This window comes from Musca domestica, unplaced genomic scaffold (genome assembly GCF_030504385.1).
Source record: "Musca domestica strain aabys unplaced genomic scaffold, Musca_domestica.polishedcontigs.V.1.1 6, whole genome shotgun sequence".
Lineage (NCBI taxonomy): Eukaryota > Metazoa > Arthropoda > Insecta > Diptera > Muscidae > Musca > Musca domestica.
In genome coordinates this window covers 18,819,967-18,845,839 of record NW_026712363.1, presented here as the reverse complement: position 1 = coordinate 18,845,839, position 25,873 = coordinate 18,819,967, and the positions used below count along the sequence as shown (strand labels likewise).

At 35.6% G+C, this 25,873-nt stretch overlaps 1 protein-coding gene across 1 annotated transcript in view; it reads right to left on the bottom strand.

The window, feature by feature from the left end:
- Positions 1–7,834: 7,834 nt before the first annotated feature.
- LOC131805727 (uncharacterized) overlaps positions 7,835–25,873 on the bottom strand; it is a 69,343-nt gene continuing 51,304 nt past the window's right edge. The window contains exon 2 of the mRNA XM_059129281.1: positions 7,835–7,992. Coding sequence (XP_058985264.1) covers positions 7,835–7,992 — 158 coding nt within the window. The remainder of the gene's footprint in view (positions 7,993–25,873) is intronic.

Sequence of the window (25,873 nt, the reverse complement as noted above, 5' to 3'; positions counted from 1 at the left end):
AGCTCGGGTTTTTTTCTGAGAGCGAACACAGCCAAAGCGCTGAATAGCAACTAACAGACAAGCCCTTTCATTAAAGTAACTCTTGTTGTGGAGGGGCAGCCAGCCAGCCAGCGAACAAAACGTTAACTTGGCTGCTTGGCTGTTGGTGACCACCACCAAACAAGTCGTGCTTTAAATGCGTCAGCGAAAAAGGCTTCCATGGCCACAAAACTGAGTATATTTTATAGTAGCATATTTTCTTTTTTTTTGCTATCTTTTAAGTCGCCAACAGCAAAACTTTTCACTAATTAAAAATATTAAATGCACTCTAGGTTTTGGGCGAAGTGTAAAAATAGAAAAAAAAAGAAACACAGAAGCAAAATCATAATAATGGAGTCCTTAAGACCCTCTCTTCACCGAGCCCAGTCTCTGTGTCTCTATTTTTGTTCAAGGATATTTGCCATAGTTTTAGGTGTCCTCTCTCTGGTCGGTTTTAATTTTCTGCTTTTCTGTGAGAAATGAGTGAGAATAACTATTTCATTAGTAACTTTTATGCTGTCATAGCAAAATAATAATAGAAATTTTCCTTTCGTCTTGTTTTTTTTTTTTTTTTTTTGTTTGTTTATTTTGAGATGCATATTAATAACTTGTGTCTACTGCGAATAACAAAACGAAAGTAACAAAATTTTATTGGGGGATATACGATATTGCGGACCTATATAGACAATTCCCTTTCAGGGGTAAAGTGCTCACAAAGAACTCCTTGTGTGGATTTTTAGATATTCAAAATACCGAATATCGGGGGTACCGTTATATGGGTGCTATACGATATCATTAACCTATTCTCTGTCGGGGGGTAAAGTGCTCACAAAAAACCCCTTGTGTACAATTTCCGTTGAAAAATGTGGCTAAAATCATCAAAATACCGAATATCGAGGGTACCATTATATAAGGGCTATAGGATATCGTGGACCTATATAGATAATCCTCTGCCGAGGTATAAAGTACCCCTATAGACCTATATAGACAATTCTCTCTCAGGGGGTAAAGTATTCACAAGGAACTACTTTTGTGAATTTTCAGACAATTCCATTGAAAAATGTGGCTAACATCTTCAAAATAGCGAATATCGAAGGGTACCGTTATATGGGGGCTACATGATATCGTGGACCGATATAGCCCATCTCCGAACTTGACCTGCCTGCAGACAAAAGAGAGATCTGTGCAAAATTTTAGCTTCCTGATGGACAGGGCTAAATCGTCTTAGAATTTTACGCTGATCAAGAATATATATATTTTGTTGGGTCAAAAATGATTATTTCGATGAGTTACAAACGGAATGACGAACTTAATATACCCTCCATACTATGTACGGTGGAGGGTATAAAAATCTAAACTATAAAAGTAGAGGTACCGCTATATGAGGGCTATACGAAGATCTGGACGTGCATATGCAATTTTCTGTCATAGACTGCAGTACCCATTAGAAACTCCAAATACGACAATTTTTAAACAATTCCGGTTGACAATGTCACTAAAATCATCAAAATACCGAATATAGAGGGTACAAATATATGGGGGCTTTACGAAGACCTGGACTTGCATATGCAATTTTCTGTTAATGCAATTTTCTGGGATGTAGTACACATTGGGAACTTCAAATTGCAAATTTGAAACATTTCCGGCGAAAAGTGTGACACAATAATCAGCAAAATTCCTAATGTCTGGAGGTACATTTATATGGGTGCTATACCAAAACTTAAACCCCTATTGAAACTTCTAAGCAAGGATGTTTCTTACATAATGGGAACACATGTTCATGAAAAAGTTCAAAATTTTCATAGAAATAATTTGCCTCATAGAATATGAAGGGATAGTCCAATTTTGTTTAAATTTTGCAAATCTTATAATTTGTATCAGTGTTATGTTAGGTTAAAGGACGCGCGATTGCCATATGGCAACCGCTCCACTCGGAGACCTATAGGTTCATTGTGTACATCCTAGAAAAGAGTTTTGAGAGATAGAAGAAAAAGTGATTGATAGAGAAGATGAAGATAAGGGATAGTGTAGTAGAGTGTAATCTACGGCTGAGGAGTTTGCCGTGTCGTTTTTAGCCACTTGAGTCTTCTGGCTAGTTGAAGTATTACTACTGGGTCAGTGTTAGAAAAAGACGACAAGTCGTGTGACACTAGTTCTCCCACTAGCCTATGCCTCACATTAATGAGTGCTGGGCAGTGGCAGAGTAAGTGTTCGATTGTCTCGATTTCTTCTTCATCTTGACAGATCCTACAGTAGTCAATGCCGTCGATGTCTCATTTCGATGTCATAGCCCTCACCTTACAGTGACCTGTGATGATGCCCACCACGAGTTTTAAATAAGGTTTTGACAATGACATCAGCGACCTTGTTCTCTTCTCCGAGAGTGTGGACCAGATTCGTTTGGGGATGGTACAACCAATTTCATCTAGCCATTTTTGTTGGATTTTCTCAGAGTAGTGTTTGTGAATAACCTGCAGGAAATGGCACAGTGGTGATTTAACCGAGTTGTCTACTTGAAATGTAGTTGATTCGGATCCTAATTTGGCCAGTTCGTCTGCAGTCTCGTTACCTGGGATGTTAAAATGTCCAGGAACCCAACAAAGCTTGATGGACAACCTAGTGTTTTCCAAGGCTTCCCTGCAGTTCAAAACAGTGCCGCTTGACTATCGACATATATAGTCACCGGACTACTGACTTCAATGCTACTCGTGACCAGCAGGTCAATGGCCTTTTTGACTGCAATGATTTCCGCCTGAACAACGCTACAGTTGTTTCCAAGCTTGTAGGATTCACAAACGTTAAGAGTATCACAGAAGACACCAGCTCCCGTTCCACACTCCATCTTTGAACCGTCGGTATAGACAGCTATGCCGCGGAAAGGTGGGTTGTTTTGAGCCCAGGCGTCTCTGTCAGGTACGTGTATGTCAGGTGGGTAGAAGCTTAGTCGTGGTGAAATATAGTCACTTGCAAAGTCTCCCACATTCCTTACACGCCTTAGAATCGCAGAATGTCCAAAGGGTTGACTGCGCCATTCACCTAGTTCTCTGAGTCGAAGAGCACTCCTGGATGCCTGTTCCTCCACATATAAATTCAGTGGGCCTAGGCCCAGTAGAGTATCCAGTGCTGCTTGAGGCGTGCTCCTGAAGGCACCCGTTATTAGTAAGATGCGGCCCGTTGAACTTTGTTGATATGTCGTAGATAAGTTAACTTCTTCAAAAAATGCCACCATACTAGAGATCCATAGGTTAGAATGGGGCGAACGATTGACTCATACACCCATTTGATGATGTGCGGTTTGAGGCCCCAGCTCTTGCCTATAGAATTCTTGCAGGAATAGAGTGCAATTAAGCCTCTCTTAGCTCGTTCCTCGGTGTTCCTCTTCCAACTTAGTCGGCGGTCAAGGATAGTGCCAAGGTATTTGGCTTCTAGCAAAAGGTTTAAACTATCCATCTATCAGAGTTAAGTCGGGAGCGAATTTGTACTACTACACTACATCAAGTACCTCTTCCACAAAGGTCAGCATTTTGAATAATCATCTCTATATCTATGAAATGTTTCTACGTTTGTTTGTAATTTATGGACTCGAAAACCCCTGCACATATTTTCCTAAAAATTTCCAAATATACTACAACATTGCCTGAAAGTAACATAGGCTATATAAAATTTTGGAATCCCAATTGAAACTGGAGATATTGCATCAGAATCAGAGGTACATCCCAAAAGTTTAGATTTTATATGCACATATCTACTGATCGATTACAGATACAGTCCCCAAATTTGAAATGCGAAACGGAATTCGAAACAAAAATAAATTTGCCAAATAATTGAAATATGTTTGATGCATTAAATACGCTGTGTACGCCACATTGCAATGAAATTTCGAAGTTGTGATGGAATTTGTCTAAAAAATTTGTTTTATTGAAATTGAAATCGATTTGGATAAAGCTCCCATATATATTTTCGGCCGATTTCACATATTTGATGCACCACACACGACATGTATTCTAATTTCAATGAAATTTGGAATGAGTAACTGCATTTAATTCGAAAATAAATTTGTCAAATTATATTGAAATAGATTCAGATATGAAAATAGCTCCCAATGCGATATGTATGTCTGATTCCAATAATAAGTGACGGAGTTTGGTACAACAAAATTGCCTAATTATTCTGAAATAGCTTGAGGTTCGGATATACCTCCCATATATATTTTTGGCCGATTTCGTATATTTGATGCACCAAATACTCTATGTATCTCCAATTTCAATGAAATACGGAAGGTGTGACGGAATTGGTCCAAAAATAAATTTTGTCGAATTATATTGAAATCGGTTCAGATTAGGATATGATTTTATTAAAAAACATTGGGCCACAACTCCCTTTCAATCGTATTAGGTTAACAGTAAACAAGTAAACAAAGGCTATAGTCGTGCGGGACCGATTATGTATTCCCTACAACACTACAACATGTTAGAAGCCCTCTTATGTCCAAATCCATTTTGGAAGGTTTCGCTTTTGAAATTATGTCACGGTGCACTGCCCAGATATTACCCTTAGCATTTTGCCCAGGTACATTTGCCAAATATTAACGTACTCCGTCGTTCTGTTAGTTGTTTTGGTCCATTTTACAGCTAAATATAATCCAATGGTTATCCAAAATGCTAGAATTCGTCCCTGTCCTTAACGCTCTTCTCTGGCGTGTCATTTGTTTGTAACAGGCAAAAGGAGAGATAGACCCATAGTTCCTTTTGATGATCTGCATAGAATCACTTTCTGAGTTGATTTATGCATGTCAGTCCGTCTGTCCGTTCGTCTATGTATTCTTGTGAACAAAATGCAGGTCGCATTTATTATCCGATTGAGATGAAATTTGGGATGGAATTTGGGACATACAACCGAATTGAGTCTAGAAGCTAGTATGCCAAATTTGGTGAAGATCGGTTCAGATATAGCTATAGCTCCCATATATATTGTTCATCCGATTTGTCGTATTTGTTACCCACAGCCGTAATATGCACTCCGTAACAAAGATATTCAGGGAAATATATCAAATACAGCTCAGAAATACCTTTGCTAAATTTTATCGAGATCGGTTCAGATTTGGATATAGCTCCCATATAGAACTTCGTCCGATTTATATTTTATTGTGCACCAAACGTCTAAAATTTGTCCAAATGGGAAGGAATTTGGCATATACGATTGAATTGAGTCTAGAAGGTAGTATGCCAAATTTGGTGAAGATCGGTTCAGATATAGCTGTAGCTCCCATATAAATTGTTGATCCGATTTGTTGCATTTGTTACCCACAACCGTAATATGCACTCCGTAACAACGATATTCAAGAAAATATATCAAATACACCTCAGAAATATCTTTGCAAATTTTTTCGAGATCGGTTCAGATTTGGATATAGCTCCCATATATATCTTTATCTGACTTCAAATTAATTTTGCACCAAATGTGCAATACAAGTCGGAATTTAAAAGATAGAAATGCTTCGGCATATTTAGTCCTTTGAATTTCAAATTATAATTATAACCATAGGGTGTATGATTGAATTCTTCCATAAAAACTTTTAATTGTGCTTTTAATCAACTAAATTAGCAAAGTGGTGTAGGGTATCATAAAATCGGCCTCGCCCAACTTTAGGACTTTAGGACTTTTTTTACTGTTTTTTTTTTTCTGTTTTTGATTCATTTGAACCCTAATATTTTGCGATCATCTCCAAAAGCAAGATGCCCCTCTGTATCTCCAAATTTAGACTCATCTATATGATTTTCTTGCCTACGATATTTGGTTATATTCGTCAATGAAAGTAAGATAAAAAGCCAGAAGTTCGGATTTTATATATTTCGGATATCGCCTGTAAGTAATTTTTTACACAAAAGTAGTGGTCCATTCTACCCGATGTCTTAAACTCTAACTTCATGCGGGATTTCGTGTCCTTTGGTTTCGATTTGTGACCTTTATAACGCCTTCAAAATCAGAAATATTTTTAATTGTTGGTCCATCTTAAACAATAAATATGAAAACAATAGGCCTAACCCTAACCCTAACCCTACCCTTGTAAAATTTTTCGTGAGGATCGGACGATAATTGCAATCTGTATATAAAAACCCCATCCAGTCTTGTAAGGTGAAAAAATATTACAAAATATACACTTTAATATTGTAAGTCAAATTGAAAAAAATGCATGTGATAAAAAATATGAAAAAATAAAAAATGTCACAAAATACTTCAAATTTATTTTATCATCGTCATTGGCATCTTTTTATGCGATTTTTTTAGATTTTATTGTTTTATGCCAAGAGGGCATTCTGAATTGACAATCGGTCCAGCCATTCTTTAGATATATAATATGTCTAGCTAACATTTCCTTCCTTTGAATATATACAATGCATGGATTTCGCTATATTTATTTACTATCGGCATCTACGTAACGGTCAGAATTGACCTGTTCGTCTATTTGTGGTTTCGCCGCGATCTGTAGAGCACCTGCAAAATCAGGAAATTTTTCTGTATTTGGTCCATTTCAACCCTTTAATATTATGTGATCATCTCTAAAAGCCATAGGCTTCTATTCTGGCCCAGCCCCATCTCCATTCTAAATTTCTAGATCCACTCAGATCGGCGAGATAGGAAGATCCATATATATATATATATATATATATATATATATATATATATATATATATATATATATACATATATATATATATATATATATATATATATATATATATATATATATATTCCTATGTGGGAAACCAATATTTCGAGGTGTTACATAATTTTTGGTCCAATCAAATTTATAATAACCCCAACACATTGTGTTGTAGGGTATAAAAGCCAGGAATCAAGATTGTGTGACATCATAAACTCTTGTTAAGAAATTTAAAAATTGAGGCTGAATCGTTTTAAATCCGAAATCTCCTGATAGAAGTTCTCTCCTCTTAAACAACGATATTTGAATATGCATGTGCCTGCATTGAAGCATCTTCGTCATGCCCGTGCCATGTTCGTTCGTCCACTTCACATTACAATTTCGAACTCATACAATCAAACATTTCAATTTAATTCGCCTAAAACCAATTTAATGCCACCCATAAACGGTGGGCAGAGGAAGCTTCTTCTTTGTGCTTAGCACATTAACGTGGTATGAAATTTAACGCGCTATGATTATTGAACGGTCATTTGTACGCACAATGAATGGATTACTACAGATGGTCGGTGTCGGGCCACAGACAAAACGTTCATCTCTAATACCGACACACCATTCGATTCTCATCGCCGCATCACAGCACTGCACTGTAACTACAAAAGGTCTTGCTTGGCAAATGCAATGTCTATTGTTGTGCGTAGTCAATGGTAAGTTCGCAGGCACGTCTCAGCATTGTACGGAGAACACATAAACTTTGACATTTTTGTGCGCTGCACTTTGGTCGCACAAGACTTGGTTCATTTCACTGCAGAAGGTTGGCTGCGCCATTTGTGTGTCAGTCATGCCACGGAAATGTCCTTGCAATGAATGCAATGGCATCGCTGGCAATGCAATGACGACTATGGTGCTTGGTATTGACGATTATTGCGAAGAAGAGTACGACAGAGTCAGGCACTCAGTCGCCATAGCCATAAAACTAGATGAAAATTGTATTATCATATTTATGTTAAATTCCCCAGAGGCAGGAGTGCCGCCAAAGCATTTAAATGGCTACGAAAGATATCTGTTATTACGGTAAAGACTCAGGCAGCAGATGATGCTGCTCCAGCTGTTGTTTCCGCTGTTCTTGCGGTGGTCTTAGCTGTGACAATGGAATTATCCCTCAATATGATCACGTGTCCTGGTAATGCTAGTCAATTGCAGTTCTTCGAAGCGTGGTGTCAGTGAGTTCAGTTCAGTGACAAAACGATTATTTGCCATTTTTCGGATACGCCGAGAACAATGCATGAAAACTGGGGCAGTGGTATGGTTTGCTGTTGCTCGGTACAAATATCATGGGATTATTGGTTGTTGTGCATTCCTCCAATTGTTTTCTTGTTCGAAGGGATTTTGTAAAGCTATTCTAATTGTTATCGGCATTGAATGGAATATTTGATATTGAACGCAAACAACGTGGTATCATGTTGAAATTTAAAATTAAATGTGTTGGAATATTTTTAATGCAATTTATTTAAACCGTTTTACATCGATCCACCATTTATAAGAAACTCTCAAAATGTAAAAAAAAAAACAAGTAAAGAAGCATTAAGTTCGGCCGAGCCGAAATTTTAATACTCTCCACCACTTGGAACGGATGAGAAAATTTTCAAAAAGATTAAATCCATTTAAAATTCTGTTAAAATCTTAAAAATACCGAATATCGTAATGTGCCGATATATTGGGGTGATATACAATATTGTGGACATATACAGACGAATCTACGTCTGGGGGAAAAGTACTCACAATGAACTTCTTGTGTGGAATTTCACACAATTCCATTGAAAAATGTGGTTAAATCGTCAAAATATCGAATATCGAGGGGTACCGTTATATGGAGGCTGTACGATATAGTGGACCTATATAGACTATTCTCATTCAGGAGGTAAAGTGCTCACAAGGAGCTCCTTGTGTGGGATTTTAGACAATTCCGTTGAAAAATGTGGCTAAAATCATCAAAATATCGAATATCGGGGGCACCGTTATATGGGGGCTATACGATATCGTGGACCTATATAGAAAATTCTCTTTCTGTGGGTAAAGTGCTCACAAGGAACTCCTTGTGTATAATTTCAGACAATTCCGTTGAAATATGTGGCTAAAATCATCAAAATACCGAATATCGGGGTTGGTACCGTTATATGGGGGCTATACGATATCGTGGACCACTATAGATAATTATCATGCAGGGGTAAAATACCAACAATGAACTCCTTGTGTGGTTTATCAGACAATTCCGTTGAAAAATGTGGCTCAAATCATCAAAATATCGAATATCGGGGGTACCGTTATATGGGGGCTACACGATATCGTGGGCCTATATAGACAATTCTCATTCAGGGTGTAAACTGCTCACAAGGAACTCCTAGTGTATAATTTCAGACAATTCCGTTGAAATATGTGGCTAAAATCATCAAAATACCGAATATCGAGGGGTACCGTTATATGGGAGCTATACGATATCGTGGACCGATATAGTCCATCGAACCTGACCTGCCTTCAGACAAAAGACAGATCTGTGCAAAATTGTAGCTTCCTATCTTTATTCGTTTTGACTGTAGCGTGATTAAAACAGACGGACGGACAGGGCTAAATCGTCTTAGAATTTTACGCTGGTCAAGAATATATGTACTTTGTTGGGTCTACATTATTATTTCGATGAGTTACAAACGGAATGACGAACTTAATATACCCTCCATACTATGTATTGTGGAGGGTATAAAAAATTCGTATATGATTTGTTACTTTATTATTGTTATTGCCAAATACTTAGGCTTAATCGAATGATTGTTATTTTTATGGGCGAGGACCTCTACAGCCAATTATCAGGGGAATCCTTTTGTGAACTCCAAGCACGAAATGTTAGTTTATTCCATGAAAGATGTAGCTTAAATCATCAAAATAGGAAAACGTGGATCTATACAGGATATTTTCTGGCATAGGAAGTTGTACACATTGAGAACTCCAAATTTAAAAAAAATCTAGTGGAAGCTGTGGCTAACGATATTAAATACAGGTACAGTTCTATGGAAATCATACCAAAACTTGGACATATATAGAAGAGAGTTCTACCAATCCCAATATACAGGAAATTGTTGTTAAAATTGTGATTAAAACAACCAATCTGCCGGTACAGTTATATAGGGGGAATAGACCAAAACGTCTACCAGACGAACGCATCGCCATAGAATTTTATGCTGATAAAATATAAAATTAAGGAATACCCTACACTACTATTTGTCTGTTCGAGAATTGGAATAATGTAAACGTTTTTTCTACGATAATCGATTTACCCTTTATGATATTGAGAAAAATTGCAAAAGTAGTAGAATCTTGCAGGTTCTGGAATAAAGCATGCGTATTTAGTAGAGCTCCCGTAACAAAAAAAAAATTGTATTGGGAATTTATGTGAAGTAGATCATACCATAGTTGGTATATTTGAATGATTATCAGTCTTAAAGGTAGTCACAATTAGGGAACTCGGAATCGACTTTAAACAAATTTGACGGAGGCTTTTGCACTTTTGCTAGTACTAAATAACATTGTTGTATAGTGCATGATATGACTTCGATAAGTTTTATATTAAAACATATATATTGGAGCAATAGATATACCGGACCGAGCTTCGCCAAATGGAAAAATTGGGTTGAATATGAAAAAATCTATCCAATTTGGGCTGATATTATATATATGGTGGACAAGAACTGAAAAATCAGATCAAGATGTATATCGAAGGTACATAAAAATCTGCACATATCCAAAATTTCAGGTCATTTGGACTGATATTGGCCATTTGGTGCAAAATGAAGCCTGAATCGATTGAAGATATATGGGAGCTATATATAAGTTTGAAACGATTCTCACCAATTTCAATAGGGTTCGTCCTTGGGCCAACAAATATTGTTTAGAAAATTTCATCTCAATCGGAAAATAAATATATAGAAATACTTAGCAAGTAAAGAAAAAACAGTTAGTTTGGCCGGTTCGAACATTGAATACCCTCCATTATTTTTAAGGTGAATGTAAATTTTCAAAAAAGGCCGTTGAAAAATACTACTTAAATCATAAAAATACCGAAATTAGGAGTAACCGACTTGAGATAAAAGGCTAAAATTTTGCACACATGTTTACATTTCAGAAGGCAGGTTAAGTTTGTAAATGGGCAATGTAGGTCCACGTTTTTATATGGCGCCCATATAAAGGTAGCTCCCGATACTCGGTATTTTTATGCGACATTATTCACCGGAATTGTTTCAAATTAGGTATTTGAAGTTCGAAATGGATACTACAGCCTAAGACAGAAAATTGTCTGTGCAGGTCCACATCTTCGTATAGCCCCCATATAACGGTTCCTCCCTATATTCGGTATTTTGATGATTTTAGCTACATTATTAACCGGAATTGTTTCAAATTACGTATTTAGAGTTCGTATGGGAACTACAGTCTGTAACATAAAATTTGTCTATGCAGGTCCAGGTCTTCGTATAGGCCCCATATACGAGTACTCCCTATATTCGGCTCCCAATAATGGTTCCTCCCTATTACCATATTTTGATGATTTTACCTACCCAATATAACGGCAATATTAAGGATTTTATTCTTCGAAAATTTCTAAATTCGTTCCAAATGGTGGAGGGTATTCAAAGTTCGGCCCGGCCGAACTTACTGATTTTTAACTTCTTATATTTCGTTTAATTATGGACAACACCTTATAATATAATTTATTTATGACGATTAAGATCAGCTGCTCTCTCTTTTGCTCTCAATACACCTTGTTATACCATCAGACATATGACTACATAGCGCATATATCATTTTCTACGGACAAGAATATTGTTGATACCAGCCATCAGAACTATTAAAAGCTCATGATGGTACCAATTAATTTAATTTGAGAACAAGAAAATTTGATATTAAACTTTGTATGTTTTTATGTTCATTTCAAAAAATCGTATTTTTAACGTGCTACAAGATATACAAAGAGTACCAATTTTGAAACCAAAACGCATAAAAATTAATTTTCGCATGTTTGGTAGCTTTGATGTGAAAATAAGTACCAGCTTTTGAACTTTTTTTAGTGAAATTTTTATAATCTCAAAACTTTAAAATTCACGAGGCTTATACAGGAGCATCGGAATAACAGATCAGAAATATTTTTTTTTTTCAATTAATTAAGAAAAATTGAATGTTTTAATCTGTTGAAAATAATACAATTTATCCTTTACACTCTGCAGTAAGCAGATCACAACGAACAATGGAAAATCCATATCAATTTAAAGGTGGCGAACCGTAACATCAAATAACGAAGGTTTATTTTCCATTAAGATGAACAAGTGAAGTTAAATAAAAACACAAACATTCCAATATACACTGCGAAAAAATTATCTTCACTTTAATCACATTTATCTTCACTTAATCGTACCAAATATAATTTATTTTAATCAGTTTGTGGAGGAAAAATCCGAAGATTTTGATCGATATATGCCACATTTATTCTAAATCAAGTTTTGATGAAAATACTTACATGAATAAAGATTTAGAGGTTTTGAGCCTTTGTGGATGAAGAGTAGTACGATTTTTGGTCCTAACCAAAATCTAGGAAAAAAACAATTTTCGGAGTTTTAACCAGATCTTTAAATTTCACATGAGATTTATATTTGTTTCGACAATTTGGAACTTTGGTGTGTGAGGCTCCACAAGGAGGGATTCGATAGGGCCCATCTCTGAGCTGGACTTAATTTTAACAAAAATTTTCCAATATAATACTTTTCATGCACTTGTAGTATAAGGGTTGCCCATATTCGACGGACCCATCTGGCAACGCCATAACCGCGTTTGAAGCGTCAGTCCAAGCAGATTTTTACCATGTATCAATACTCGCCACGCGAGCGCTCTGAAATAGTTGAAATTTACAAGAAGTCGATTGTGAAAACTCAACGTGCTTTTAAAACATTAAAAGATGTGAGAAGTGCGCCTTCTAAGAACACCATTAAGCGTTTATACGAAAAATTTTCGACTGGTAAGGCTCTTTCAAATCCGAAGAGTCCATATAAAAGTCGACCAAGGCGATCGGCCGAGAATATCGCTGCCGTACGAGCCAGTGTTGAGAGGTCCCCAAGAACATCCCAAAAACGCCGATCTCAGCAGTTGGGCATGGCTCGGTCCTTTTTACAACGGATTATTCGCATATATATGTACAATGTGTGCATACAAAGGAAGGGGATGTTAGCAAGAATGCTTATATCTCAAGAATGGCTGGACCGATTTTGACAAATTTAGTCAATTCAGAATGCCCTCTTAGCATAAAAGTATCAAATATTAAAAAAAACGCACAAAAAGATGCCAATAATGATGTTAATATTGATTTTGTGACATTTTTTTAATTTTTCCATATTTTTTATCGCATGCGATTTTTATACCCTACAACACTTTATGTTGGGGGTATTATAAGTTTGATTGGCCCAAAAATTATGTTACACCACGAAATATTGAATTCCCATATAGGAAGTATATATGGATCTGGAACTGAAAACATTTCTTATTTTTCCGTTGCTCGACAGGTCGCAATTATAAACCAATCAAAGCGGAAGTTAGCACGGGGCTAGAGCAGGGGCTGGGCAGAAGCCTTCCAATTTTGGTGGTCATCGGGTAATATTTAGTGGGTGAAAAAGGCCATGACATTTGTGTTAAATATATGTCAAATTTTCCATTAAACCGCGAATAGTTTTTATCCCGGCGAAATCACAAAGAGACGAACAGGTCAATTCTGACCGTTACATAGATGCCGATAGTAAATATATCGGTTATATATAGCGAAATATATACAATGTGTATATACAAAGGAAGGGGATGTTAGTTTGAATGCTTATATCTCAAGAATGGCTGGACCGATTTTGACAAATTTTGTCAATTCAGAATGCCCGCTTGACATAAAAGAATAAAATCTAACAAAATCGCAGAAAAATATGCCAATAAAGATGTTAATATAGATTTGGTGGTATTTTGTGACATATTTTTATTTTTTCATATTTTTTATCGCATGCGATTTTTTCAATTTGACTTATAATATTTTGTAATATTTTTTCACCTTAGGTTAGGACATCAGGTAGAATGGACCACTACTTTTGTGTGAAAAAATACCAGCATTACTTACAGGCGATATCCGAAATACTCAAAAGGCGAACTTCTGCCGTTTTTATGCTTATTTAGTTGACAAATATAGCCAAATATCGTAGAAAAGCAAATCATATAGAGGAGTCTAAATTTGGAGATACAGAGGGGCTCCCTGCTTTCGGAGGTGGTCACAAAATATTTAGGGGTTTAAATGTATCAAAAACAGAAAAAATTTCCAGATCACCCATTTAAAACCAATCGACACCAAATTTTGTATGAGAAGAGATTTTAGGACAGGGAAGAAGTGTAGCTTTTTGGATGACCATTGGATTATATTTAGCTATAAAATGGATTACAACAACTAACAGCACGACGGAGTGCGTAAATATTGGGCAAATTTCCCTGGTCAAAATGCTAAGGGTAATACCATGGCAGTGCTCTATGACAAAATTTCAAAATCGAAATCTTCCAAAATGTATTTAGACATCTAACATATTGTAGTGTTGTAGGGTATCACATGGTCGGCCCCGCACGACTATAGCCGTTGCTTACTTGTTATACCCTACAACACTATGTGTTGGGGGTATTATAAGTTTGATTGGGCCAGAATTTATGTAACACCTCGAAATATTGGTTTCCCATATAGGAAGGTATATATGGATCTTCCTAGCTCGCCGAGCTGTGTCGATCTAGCTACGTATGTCCGTCTGTCCGTCTGTCCATGTTAATTTGTAATCACTCTACAGGTCGCAATTATGGCCCGATCTTCACGAAATTGAAACTGGAGGTGGGGTTAAGGTCAGAATAGAACCCTATTTCTTTTGGAGATGATCGCATAATATTTAAGCGTTGAAATGGACCAAAAACTGAAAAAATTCTTGATTTTGCAGTTGCTCTACAGGTCGCAATTATAGACCAATCGACGCGGAATTTGATAGATAGTTTTTAGGGCGGGGAAGAAGCCTACCAATTTGGGTGGTCATCGGATAATATTTAGCGGGTAAAATAGACCATATCTTTTGTGTTGAAAAAATTAAAAATTTTTCATTAAACCGCGAATATTTTAAATCCCGGCGAAATCAAAAGCCATGACAAGGTTACTTCTGATCTTTACATTGATGTTAACATCCATCAAATCGGATATATAGCAAAATATATGCGATATATATGTCTATCAAAGGAGATATGCTTGAAAAATCTCTTATATGTCGAGAACGGCTGAACTGATTCCGACAATTCTCATTAATTCAGAATGGCCTCTTGGCAGGAAAGAAAAAACGTCTAAAAAATCGCATAAAAATATCTTTCTAAAGATGAAAATATTGATTCTGTAATATTTTCTCATATTTTTTCAATTTTGTCATATTTTTGGCATATTTTCATTTTGAATTAAACATTTGGTAATATTTCCACAGCTAACAAAACTAAGTAGTTAGAATATCAGGATATCATATACAGATCGCATTTATGGCCCGTTCCTTATGAAATTTTGCATGGGGATAAGATGAGGGTCAGAATAGAAGCCTACTCTTTTTGGAGATAATCGCCATATATTTAGAGGTTGAAATGGACAAAAAAACTGCAAAATTGTCAGCAAGTCGTAATTATCGCCCGATCCTCACGCCCATTTGAATGGAGGTTACCGGACATTGCAAAAGCCAAATAGTTTTGGATGGCCATCCAAAAATATTCAATGTGTGAAATAGTTTGCTAACTTTTGTAGACAAAATACGAAAATATCCATTCCAGTGTCTTTTAGGAGAATTCACAAATACAGGAAAGACGCACTTCTGACTATTTCGTTAAGGCTGATTTCGTTGAAGAATATAGTCAAATGTCTGTATCTCATATAGATGCGTTTTAGTCAAAAACCAATAATAAATGTTAATCTTTTGCCACTTCTGAGAGATTATAGGTCTTTGGGAAATATCGGTTCCAGATCTAGGAAGACCATTTACGTGCAACATCTACCTATAAATTGGAAATGAGCAAATTAGTTCAAGTTTCTATTACTCGAAAATTAGAGAACGAAACCTGATGGTTTTCTTTTATTATTTGTCACAATATCTTGTGGAATTCTTTCGAGTATTTGGCCTGTATAAACTGTATCATTTATTATAGTGTTGTAGGGTATTCAACGGTCGGCCCCGGTCGATGAAGTATAGAAATGGAATAAAGACAAGTCGCAATATTTATATCATATTTATTTAGGTCCGACAATATTGGCGCAATGGACAATATGGACAACATAGAGGGTCAAAATTTTTAATAATCATAATAGAAGTCAAAATATATAAGTAATCGATTATTAACAAAAGAAGTGATAATGTAAGAAGTCGATATTCAAACTCTAACTGCCACAAGAGAAGCACGTAGTCCAAGTTGATATACATTTCAGATTTCGGTGTTCTTTGTCATTAAGTATTTATGGTTTTATACATCTACTGAAAATTTCGAATATCTAGTGAACAATTGCTGCGTTTTATATTCCCACCTCATGTGAATTTTTTACAAGTGTACTGTCAATAAGAACTTTACACATAAAATCATTTATATGTACATGTGCATGTAAGCTCTGTAAACGATGTAAACAAATAGCTACATTTTGCAGATGTATTATCTAAATATGTAACTTCATGATATTTGTAGTAGCTTCCATGAAATAGGTCTATTATTGATGACTTTAAAACCTAAACACATGCAACTTCACATTGCCGCTCTGTGCACAACCTCTGCAGCTAAGAGAAGCTTGAAAATAATCTCAAGCATGTAAGATATTTTATGGAAAAATTGTATGTTTTCATTTTCAGCTTCATCAATTTTCCAAGTGAATGTAAGTTTAAATGAATGGAAATGTTGAAAATGTATGGCTGTGTGAGTGTGTGTACTCCATTTACAGATGGATGTAAGCATGTTTCCTACCAATCATTACAAATTGAAACATTGACATTGAAAAATGTTCTATGAGTTGTTGCCTGTTTGTTGTAGTTGTTGTTTTTATAACGAGTAATTGAAATAAAATCATTGCTTGTAGGTACATTTGTACACACAACTGCTATATGTAGATATATATATATACATGATGTGTACGTGTGGAGATATGTTTGTTTTATGCAGCAACTGCTCCGGATAGGCAGGCAAATCAATATGGTACATCAGTATTATCACTGAAAACGTTACAAACAAACTCCAGCATCATCATCGTCAGCTGTAAAGATATTAGAATCTACCTCCCCCGCCCCATGATTCGGTTCTTCGTGCTGATCTACTTATAAACAAATTATTGCTTGCACCTCAATGGAATGTTTTTCATAAGAGAAATGTGTGCTACATTGTATTTGAGTAGAATTGCGAAGCATTCCATTCCCTTAGATACTACAATCTACAATCATGTAAAAAGAAACAGTGGAACATACATATTAAGCATTTTGCATAAAGTTATTTATATATTTGTATATCTCTATATTAATAAACAAGTAATCAGAGGCTGTAGTCGTGCCTACAATATGTTGGAAGCCCCCTTATGTCCAAATCCATTTGAAAGACCAGGAAAATTTTATTTTTTTGGTCCATTTAAACTTCAAAATCTAAGAGGCTTTAACTTCAAAAATAAGAGGCTTTAACTCTGTCCCTAACCCTACCCCGTGGGGATCGGACGATAATAGAGAAAATTTAGAAGTCACAATCCAAAATTGTAAGTCAAATTGACTTAAAAAACCAGTAAAGAAAGTCTTAAAGTCGGGCGGGCCGACTTTATGATACCCTACACCACTTTGCTAATTTAGTAGAGCTCCACATAACAATTAAAAGTTTTTATGGGAGAATTCAATCATACACGCTATGATTATAATTATAATTTAAAGTTCAAAGGACTAAATGTACCGAAGCATTTGTATCTTTTAAATTCGCCCATTTGGTGCACAATTAATTTGAAATCGGGTAAAAATATATACGGGAGCTATATCCAAATTGGAATCGATCTCGATAGAATTTGGCAAAGATATTTCTAAGCTGTATTTAATATATTTCCCTGAATATCGTTGTTACGGAGTGCATATTACGGCTGTGGGTAACAAATATAACAAATCGGATGAAGAGTATATATGGGAGCTATAGCTATATCTGAACCGATCTTCACCAAATTTGGCATACTAGCTTCTAGACTCAATTAGGTCGCATGTGCCGAATTCCATCCCATTTGGGCAAATATTAGACGTTTGGTGCACAATAAAATGTCAATCGGACGAAGTTATATATGGGAGCTTTATCCAAATCTGAACCGATCTCGATAAAATTTAACAAACGTATTTATGAGCTGCATTTGATATATTTCCCCAAATATTGTTGTTACAGAGTGTATATTACGGCTGGGGAGGACAAAAATAACAAATCGGATGAACAATATATATGGGAGCTATAGCTATATCTGAACCGATTCCGATTAAATTTGGCATACTTATTTTCAGGTCCAATCTGATCGTACTTGCAAAATTCCATACTATTCGGACTGATATTACACGTTTGGTGCACAATAAAAGGCAAATCTGACGAAGATATATATGGGAGCTATATCTAAATTTTGACCGATTATCTCCAATTTCAAAAGGGTTCGTCCTTGGGCCAAACAAAAGATCTTTGCAAAATTTCATCTGGATCGGGCAATAAATGCGACCTGTACTTTGTTTACAAAAATACATGGACAGACGGACGGACGAACAGACGGACGGACAGACGGACGGACGGACGGACATGCGTAAATCGACTCAGAATGTGATTCTATGCAGATCATCAAAAGGAACTATGGGTCTATTTCCTTTTGCCTGTTACAAACAAGGGTATAATAATAGATCGGACCATAATTGTGACCTGTATATAATGTTGAGGGGTGTGAAAAAAACTTTAAAAAACAAAATTGTAAGTCAAATTGAAAAAATCGCATAAGATAAAAAATATGACAAAAATTAACAAAATGTACCAGTAAGGAAAAGTCAAAAGTCTGGAGGGGCGTACCCCACTATACATATTTATTTGAAGTAGATCATACAACCCATCAACATTTGACTTTAGAGTAGTTATGGTTTGGTTCCAGAGGGAACTAATATATGGGAGGCATATCCAATTCTGAATCGAATCTTACTTAATTTGACGGAGAAATTTTAAAATTTTATACCAAATAACATTGCTATAGGATTATATTAAAAAAAATATATATCGGAGCCGAGTTCCACAAAATGTAAACTTACTTCCCGAAATTCACTTCATTTGGGCTGATATTAGCCATTATTTGCACAATGAATCTGAAATTGCATTAAGGATATTTAGGAGCTATATCCAAATTTTGGCCGATCTCGATAAAATGTGTTAAAAGTAATTACGAGCTCTATAATATATCTGGTACCAAATATAATTGTTGTCGAATGGATATTACGAATTTGAGGGACTTAAGCACCAATAGCTGTATCTGAACCGAATGTACCTGATTGTAGACTGAACTCGGTCAGATGTACTAAAATTCAGGACTTTTGGGCAGATATTGACCATTTAGTGAACAATTAACCCGGAATCGGTTGAAGATATATATGGGAGCTATATCTAAGAATGTGAGGGACTTATACACCAAATCGGATGAAAAATATATATGAGAGCTATAGCTATATCTGAATCGATTTTCGCTATATTTAATGTACGTGCTTCTAAACTGAATTCGATCGAATCTACCAAAATGTAGGACTTTTGGACTAGTGGACTGAGAGCTATATCTAAATTTGAACCGATTCCCATCTATTTCAATAGGGTTTGTCCTTGGGCTAAACAAATATTACTTGAAAATTTTCATCTCAATCTGATAGTAAATGCGACCTGTGGTTGTTCACAAAAATACATGGACAGACATGCATAAATCGACTCGGAAAGTGATTCTATGAATATCCTCAAAAGTAACTATGGGTCTATCTCGCTTCCCTCTTCATGTTACAAGCAAAAGCACACAGACATAATACCCTTAACACTATAAAAAAGTTAAGTAATTGACTGACTGACTTAAAGATTCAGAAACGACGAAAAGGCTGAAGATAGAATCTTCAAATTTTGGGTGAGGGTCACTCTTGGTCGGAAGGGGTCAGATGAAAATGAAGTTACTAAATAGGGTAAAATTTGTGTTTGAGGAAGCAGCAGAAATAAATTTGGAACGAAGTCACTGATGAAGTGTATGATAGATATACCAAAGGGTTTTTAGAAAATCGCACTACAGTGTATCAAAAGTACTAAAATGTACTACATTCGGTACCATTTGGTATCATGTGAACTGTTGGAGCTAAAGACTGGAAATTTGGAATGACAATCAAGGCTGAGGAGTAGAGTCGATGTATGATGGTAGTTTTGGAATTGAGTACTCATGTATACGAAAAGTACTAAACGGTACTAAATTGTCTACAATTTGAATTTGGAGGAACGGAAGGAGCTGGAATTCTGAAATTAACATCACTGGCGGAGTGTAGAATTGGAATATGGATTAATTTGTACTTATGTGCATGAAAAGTACTAAATGGTAATAAATTTGATACAATTTCGATTTTAGTAAACCGATAGAGCTGGAATTCTGAAATTTGGAAATAACCAAAGGGTTATTGGAAATTCGAACTTTAAATTTAAGAAATGTTCTAAAATGGTATAATGGTACCAAGCTAAGAACTCGACATTTTGTATGAGAATTAAGGCTGGAAATTAAGTTTGATATATGAAGTTTGGTTTTGGAAATATGTACTGTGTGGAGGAACTGTACTAAACTTGGAAAGGTTTAGTTTAGAGTGAACGAATAAAGCCAGAATTTTTAAATTTTGTGTTGGGGTCTCTGTGGTTAGTAGGTTTGTTATAAAGAGGTGGGTATGGAAATGCGTATTATATATTCACGAACAGTACTAAATAGTACAATAGTTGGTACAAATTGGTATTTGGGGAAACATATAGTGCGTGAAATCTGAAATTGGGTTTTAGATTCGCTGTTCATGCGTATATGGAGGTGGTTGTTTTCAGAAATTTGTACTATAATTGTACAAAAAGTACTGAATGGTACTATGTCAAAGATTACTGATTGTTGGAAATGCCTCATATATTTGTACGAATAGTACTAAGTTTTATTTGGCGGATGAAAATTTGATATTGAGGTCTCTGTTGGTATCTGCAATTGAGCATGAAGTAGGTTTTAAAATGGCGTACTATAATTTTTCGAAAAGTAATAATTGTTACTAATTTTAGATCATTGTTGGTGTCTAGGAAGGATTGTTTGGATATGTTGATATTGGTATAGGATGAAGAGATTTCTGGGTTTTACATCCAATTAACCCATTAATGAGTAACGGCGGAAAAGAGTTTGTGTCTCTACTAAACCAAAGGTCGTTTTTCTTTGGATGTTTAAAATGGAATACTACAAACCTTCTTAAATATAAAATCTCTAATGCCTACATTACACAATCGTTTTTCCTATAACACAGTTCCACTGTTTAGTTTACCAATCATTTATTCATTTATTTATCCATATACCGACATCTAATCATTCACTTCACTTTACTTTACTTCAGGTTCCATTCGCTTTCGCATTTGCCCCAGTCATTTTCAATTCGAATGTTAGTTCATTTGTTCATGCCTTCATTCCATCATTCATTTGAAGTACTTTTCTGAGTACTTTTTAAGTCGATGAGAAATAGTTTTGATTGAAATACATAAATCAGATGATGTCATTGATAATGTATCAAGTTTAAATGTGTGTGAGTGTGTGTGTGTTTTATTTATTTATTTGCAAAATATATGTTCCAAATGCAAACAAGTTATTTTATGTCAATAAATTTATACATCAAGAACAAGATTGAATTGAACTGCATTTAAGTTGTAAACAGTTTGAGGTACATTTGTAAATAAATTAAATGTGTAAATCAATAAAATGTGAGATTAAAAGCCATAAACGGCTACAAAAATAAATGGGGGAAGATAATATAAGATTTGTTTTAAATTAAATGAAATACATTTATATGCAGTATGATTTAAAGGATCAGAACAGTTTATATACAGGGTGAGGTGAAAAAACTGCAACAAACTTCAGACTGCTGTCAATTCTAAGCCTCTCGGATAATAAATGCGACCTGAATTTTGTTAACAAGAATACATTGACGGACAAACGGACGGACGTACTGATTGACATGCATAAATCGACGCAGAAAGTGATGAAGATCCTCAAAAGTTACTATGGGTCTATCTCGCTTCCTTCTCCATGTTACAAACAAATGCACCAAGACCTAATACCCTTGATATTTCGATGTTGTCCAGTCAGCTCATAATCGAGTTTTGATTTTGAATTTTAAAACCAAACTCGATTTGAGATATACAGATGTACAAACAACTGATGACCTCGAGTTTGCACAATGGCCCACATTCAATTTTTCTGTCCAAAACTATTGCAACGTCGCCATATGTAAATCCTAGAAATTTAGAGCGGCATTTATATTAAATTTCACGATTTCAGCTCAGCCAATGCAAAATTTAGTAGCATTGAGTTTTTTTCGTATGAAGTGTGAATTTTCAAAACAGTCATTGTATCTCAACCTCCGTTACCAACAGTGACCTTAAAATCAAATTTTAGCGTTTCAGCTCTAGTATCTGGAACACAGAAACCATCAATAATCTAAATTTCAAATTTCAAAATTTTATCTCTATCCCTATATACATTCAGTAGTTTTTGTACATTTATAGTACCAATTTCCGAAACCACCTCCACATGTTCAGACTTCAATCACTTTATTTTTATCCAATACCAAAATTGTACAAATGTAGCACTATTTTGTACTTTACATGCTCTTGTAGTTCAAAATCGCATCTTTATTACAAATCTCTAAAAAAATTTCAAAATTCTAGTTTCATTCGTTCCGTTAGAATTCTTCTGATTTCCAAAAGCACTTTGGGACATCTGTGACTCACATTCCATATTTAAGAATTTTAGCTCATTCCGTTTGTCCAATTTCCAAAAACCAAATATTGTCACTCGCCTACGCACCAAGATTGTTGGCCAAATTTCCAGATTCCAGCTTCAGCCGTTTCGACTGGGCGTTGATTCTCAATTAATTAGTTATTTTACTACTGTCTTATGCATATAGATAAGTGTTAGTGGAAATATGGCATTAAAACCAGTAAGGAAAAGTCAAAAGTCGGGTAAAGTCGTGCGAGGTCGTCTATACGATACCCTACACCACTAAGCATATTTTGTAGAGCTACCGTAACAAAAGATTTTTTTGAAGTAGACATTCCATCAACCAACATTTCGATTTTCACTAAATTTGACGGAGACATTTTAATCTTTTATAGCAAATAACACTTCTATAGAGTGCATGATATCACTTCGAGAAGTTTTATATTAAAAAATATATATCGGAGCCGAGTTCCACAATATCGAAACGTACGTCCCGCAGCTCACTCCATTGATATTTGGTGCACAATTAACCCGAAATCGGTTGAGGATATGTATGGGAGCTACATCTAAGTCTGTCAATTTAGCAGATGTATTTCTGGGATGTATCTGATATCAAACATCATTCTTATGGGGTGCATAGGTTTCGTTCTTGGGATAAACAAATATTGTTTGGAAAATTTCATTTCAATCAGAGAGAGAGGTACCAGAAGGAGAGAACCGGTGTTGCTCATCTAATAATACTATTATTACAATGTGCCAAGCTCGGACCAAATCGTCTCCAAGAGACCTGGGGTCTAATAACGATCAAAAATCCGATGTCTAATAATAATCAAGAAATACGACACAGATGCATGTTTTTTATTTTTATTTTTTTTGGTAAACATCTAATTGATCTCTTTTTATACCCTCCACCTTGGACAGGAGGGTATATTTACTTTGTCATTCCGTTTGTAACATCCTTAAATATTCGTCGTAGACCCCATAAAGTGTATATATTCATAATCAGCATAAAATTCTAAGTCAATTTAACGATGTCCGTCTGTCCATCTGTCTGTCTGTTGAAATCACGAGACAGACCACATTATTTGACGTAGAGCGCCAAAATTTAGCAGAGCAATTTGTATTGTGTCTAGGATGGTTGGTATTGAAAATGATTCGGTATTTTGATTATTTTTGCCACATTTTTTCACGGATTTGTCTAGAAATTGGTATTTGTTGGTCATAATGGTTCCAGCTCCGTTGGCGAAACATTACATGTATGGGTCCACGATTTGGTATAGCCCCCATATAACGGTGCCTCCAGATATTCGGTATTTTGATTGTTTTTGCCACATTTTTTTTACTGATTTGTCTAAAAATTTGTATTTGTAGGTCATAATGGGTCCTAGTTCATGTGGCGAAACATTTTAGGTATAGGTCTACGTTTTGGTATAGTCCCCATATAACGGTACCTCCCGATATTCGGTATTTTGACAATTTTTGCCACATTTTTTCACGGATTTGGCTGAAAATTGGTATTTGTAGGTCATGTATGGGTTCACGATTTGGTATAGCCCCCATATAACGGTACCTCCTGATATTCGGAATTTTAATGGTTTTTGCCACATTTCTTTCCGGTTTTGTCTAGAAATTGGTATTTGTTGGTCTTAATGGGTTCTATCTCTTTTGGCGAAACACTGTATGTATAGGTCCACGTTTTTGTATAGCCCCATATAGCCGTATTTCCCGATATTCGGTATTTTGATGATTTTTGGCAAATTTTTCCATGAATATGTCTAAAAATTGGTATATGTGGGCCATAATGGGCTCCAATGTTTTCTTTAACCCAAGGTGGAGGGTATTAAAAGTTTGGACCGGCCGAACTTAATGCTTTGTTACTTGTTTCTTACTGGACACGTTTCTTCCTGTAAAGTGCAGTAAATCTCTGGAAAACTGTGATATTTTCTCTCTTGATTCGCTCTCTGTTATTAGACTCTTAAACAGTAAACAGATAACTTCCAGTAAAATTTGGTTACAATTGTTACCAGAAATCGATTAAACAGACACATTGGATAGTCAGTGAGGTAAGAGAATCAATGTTTTTGCCTATAAATCTATCAACTACATACATCATAAAGCTAATAATAAATTGTAATTGTCCCTTCCTTTTTATGCCTCCAATCTGTTTAGTCTCAAAAATAAAAATAATAAAATCCCCCAACAACAAGCATGTCTATTACTTTTCAAGTAAACTCTATTAAAAAGTCATAAACTCTTGGGACTGAATGTACAAACAGTATTCGCCATGACCGAAAAAAAAAACACACACAAAGACACGCCACCAAGACAAATCTAAAGAGTTGAAGTGCAATATTATATTTGCGGAAGAGGAATCAGTAAAGAATACCTTGGTGTATTGTCCTTCAGCACTTCAATGGCTGAAGAGTTCACTTCAGTCACTAAAGCTACGCGAATCCTTTTCATTTCGTTGCCACTTCCAGGCATCAGCGACAGCAGCAGCCGCTTTAGAATTATGGTAGAGCAATGAATGTTTATCTGTTTGAAAATAGCGACACCATGGTCTAATGCTGGTTCCTCCATTGCCAGGTTTTGAGAAAAAATATGACACCATTGCGGCTCGTCGTTCCTGCCTTAACTAAAAATGGTGGTGGTGATGGTATTGATGATGACGAGCGGCTTTTACTAAAGTAAACAAACAAATACTTGAACCTTAAGAGTGGGGCACAGACAAACGGACCTACAAGAATTTTTCTAAGAGTTGGTTTCGGATGTTCATGATAATAAAAATGATATTTTTCTTATGATGACTCTCAGGCGATGATTCGCGGATTGAATAAGAAATGAACACCTAAAGAGGTAAAATATTTTATACAAGCAAAGGCACACACACACACTCACTAAATCTATGGATTATGATACATTGGGGAGCTATTTTCGAGGTCCAACCTAAACAAAAATTCAAATGAGAATTTATGTATACAGTCCAATAATAAGTTTTGATTTAAAGCATTCATTAAATTATCATTCGAATTTGAGTTATAATGCAATAGGGATCTCAGGTAATGGAACGGCTGCATATCGAGGGAATC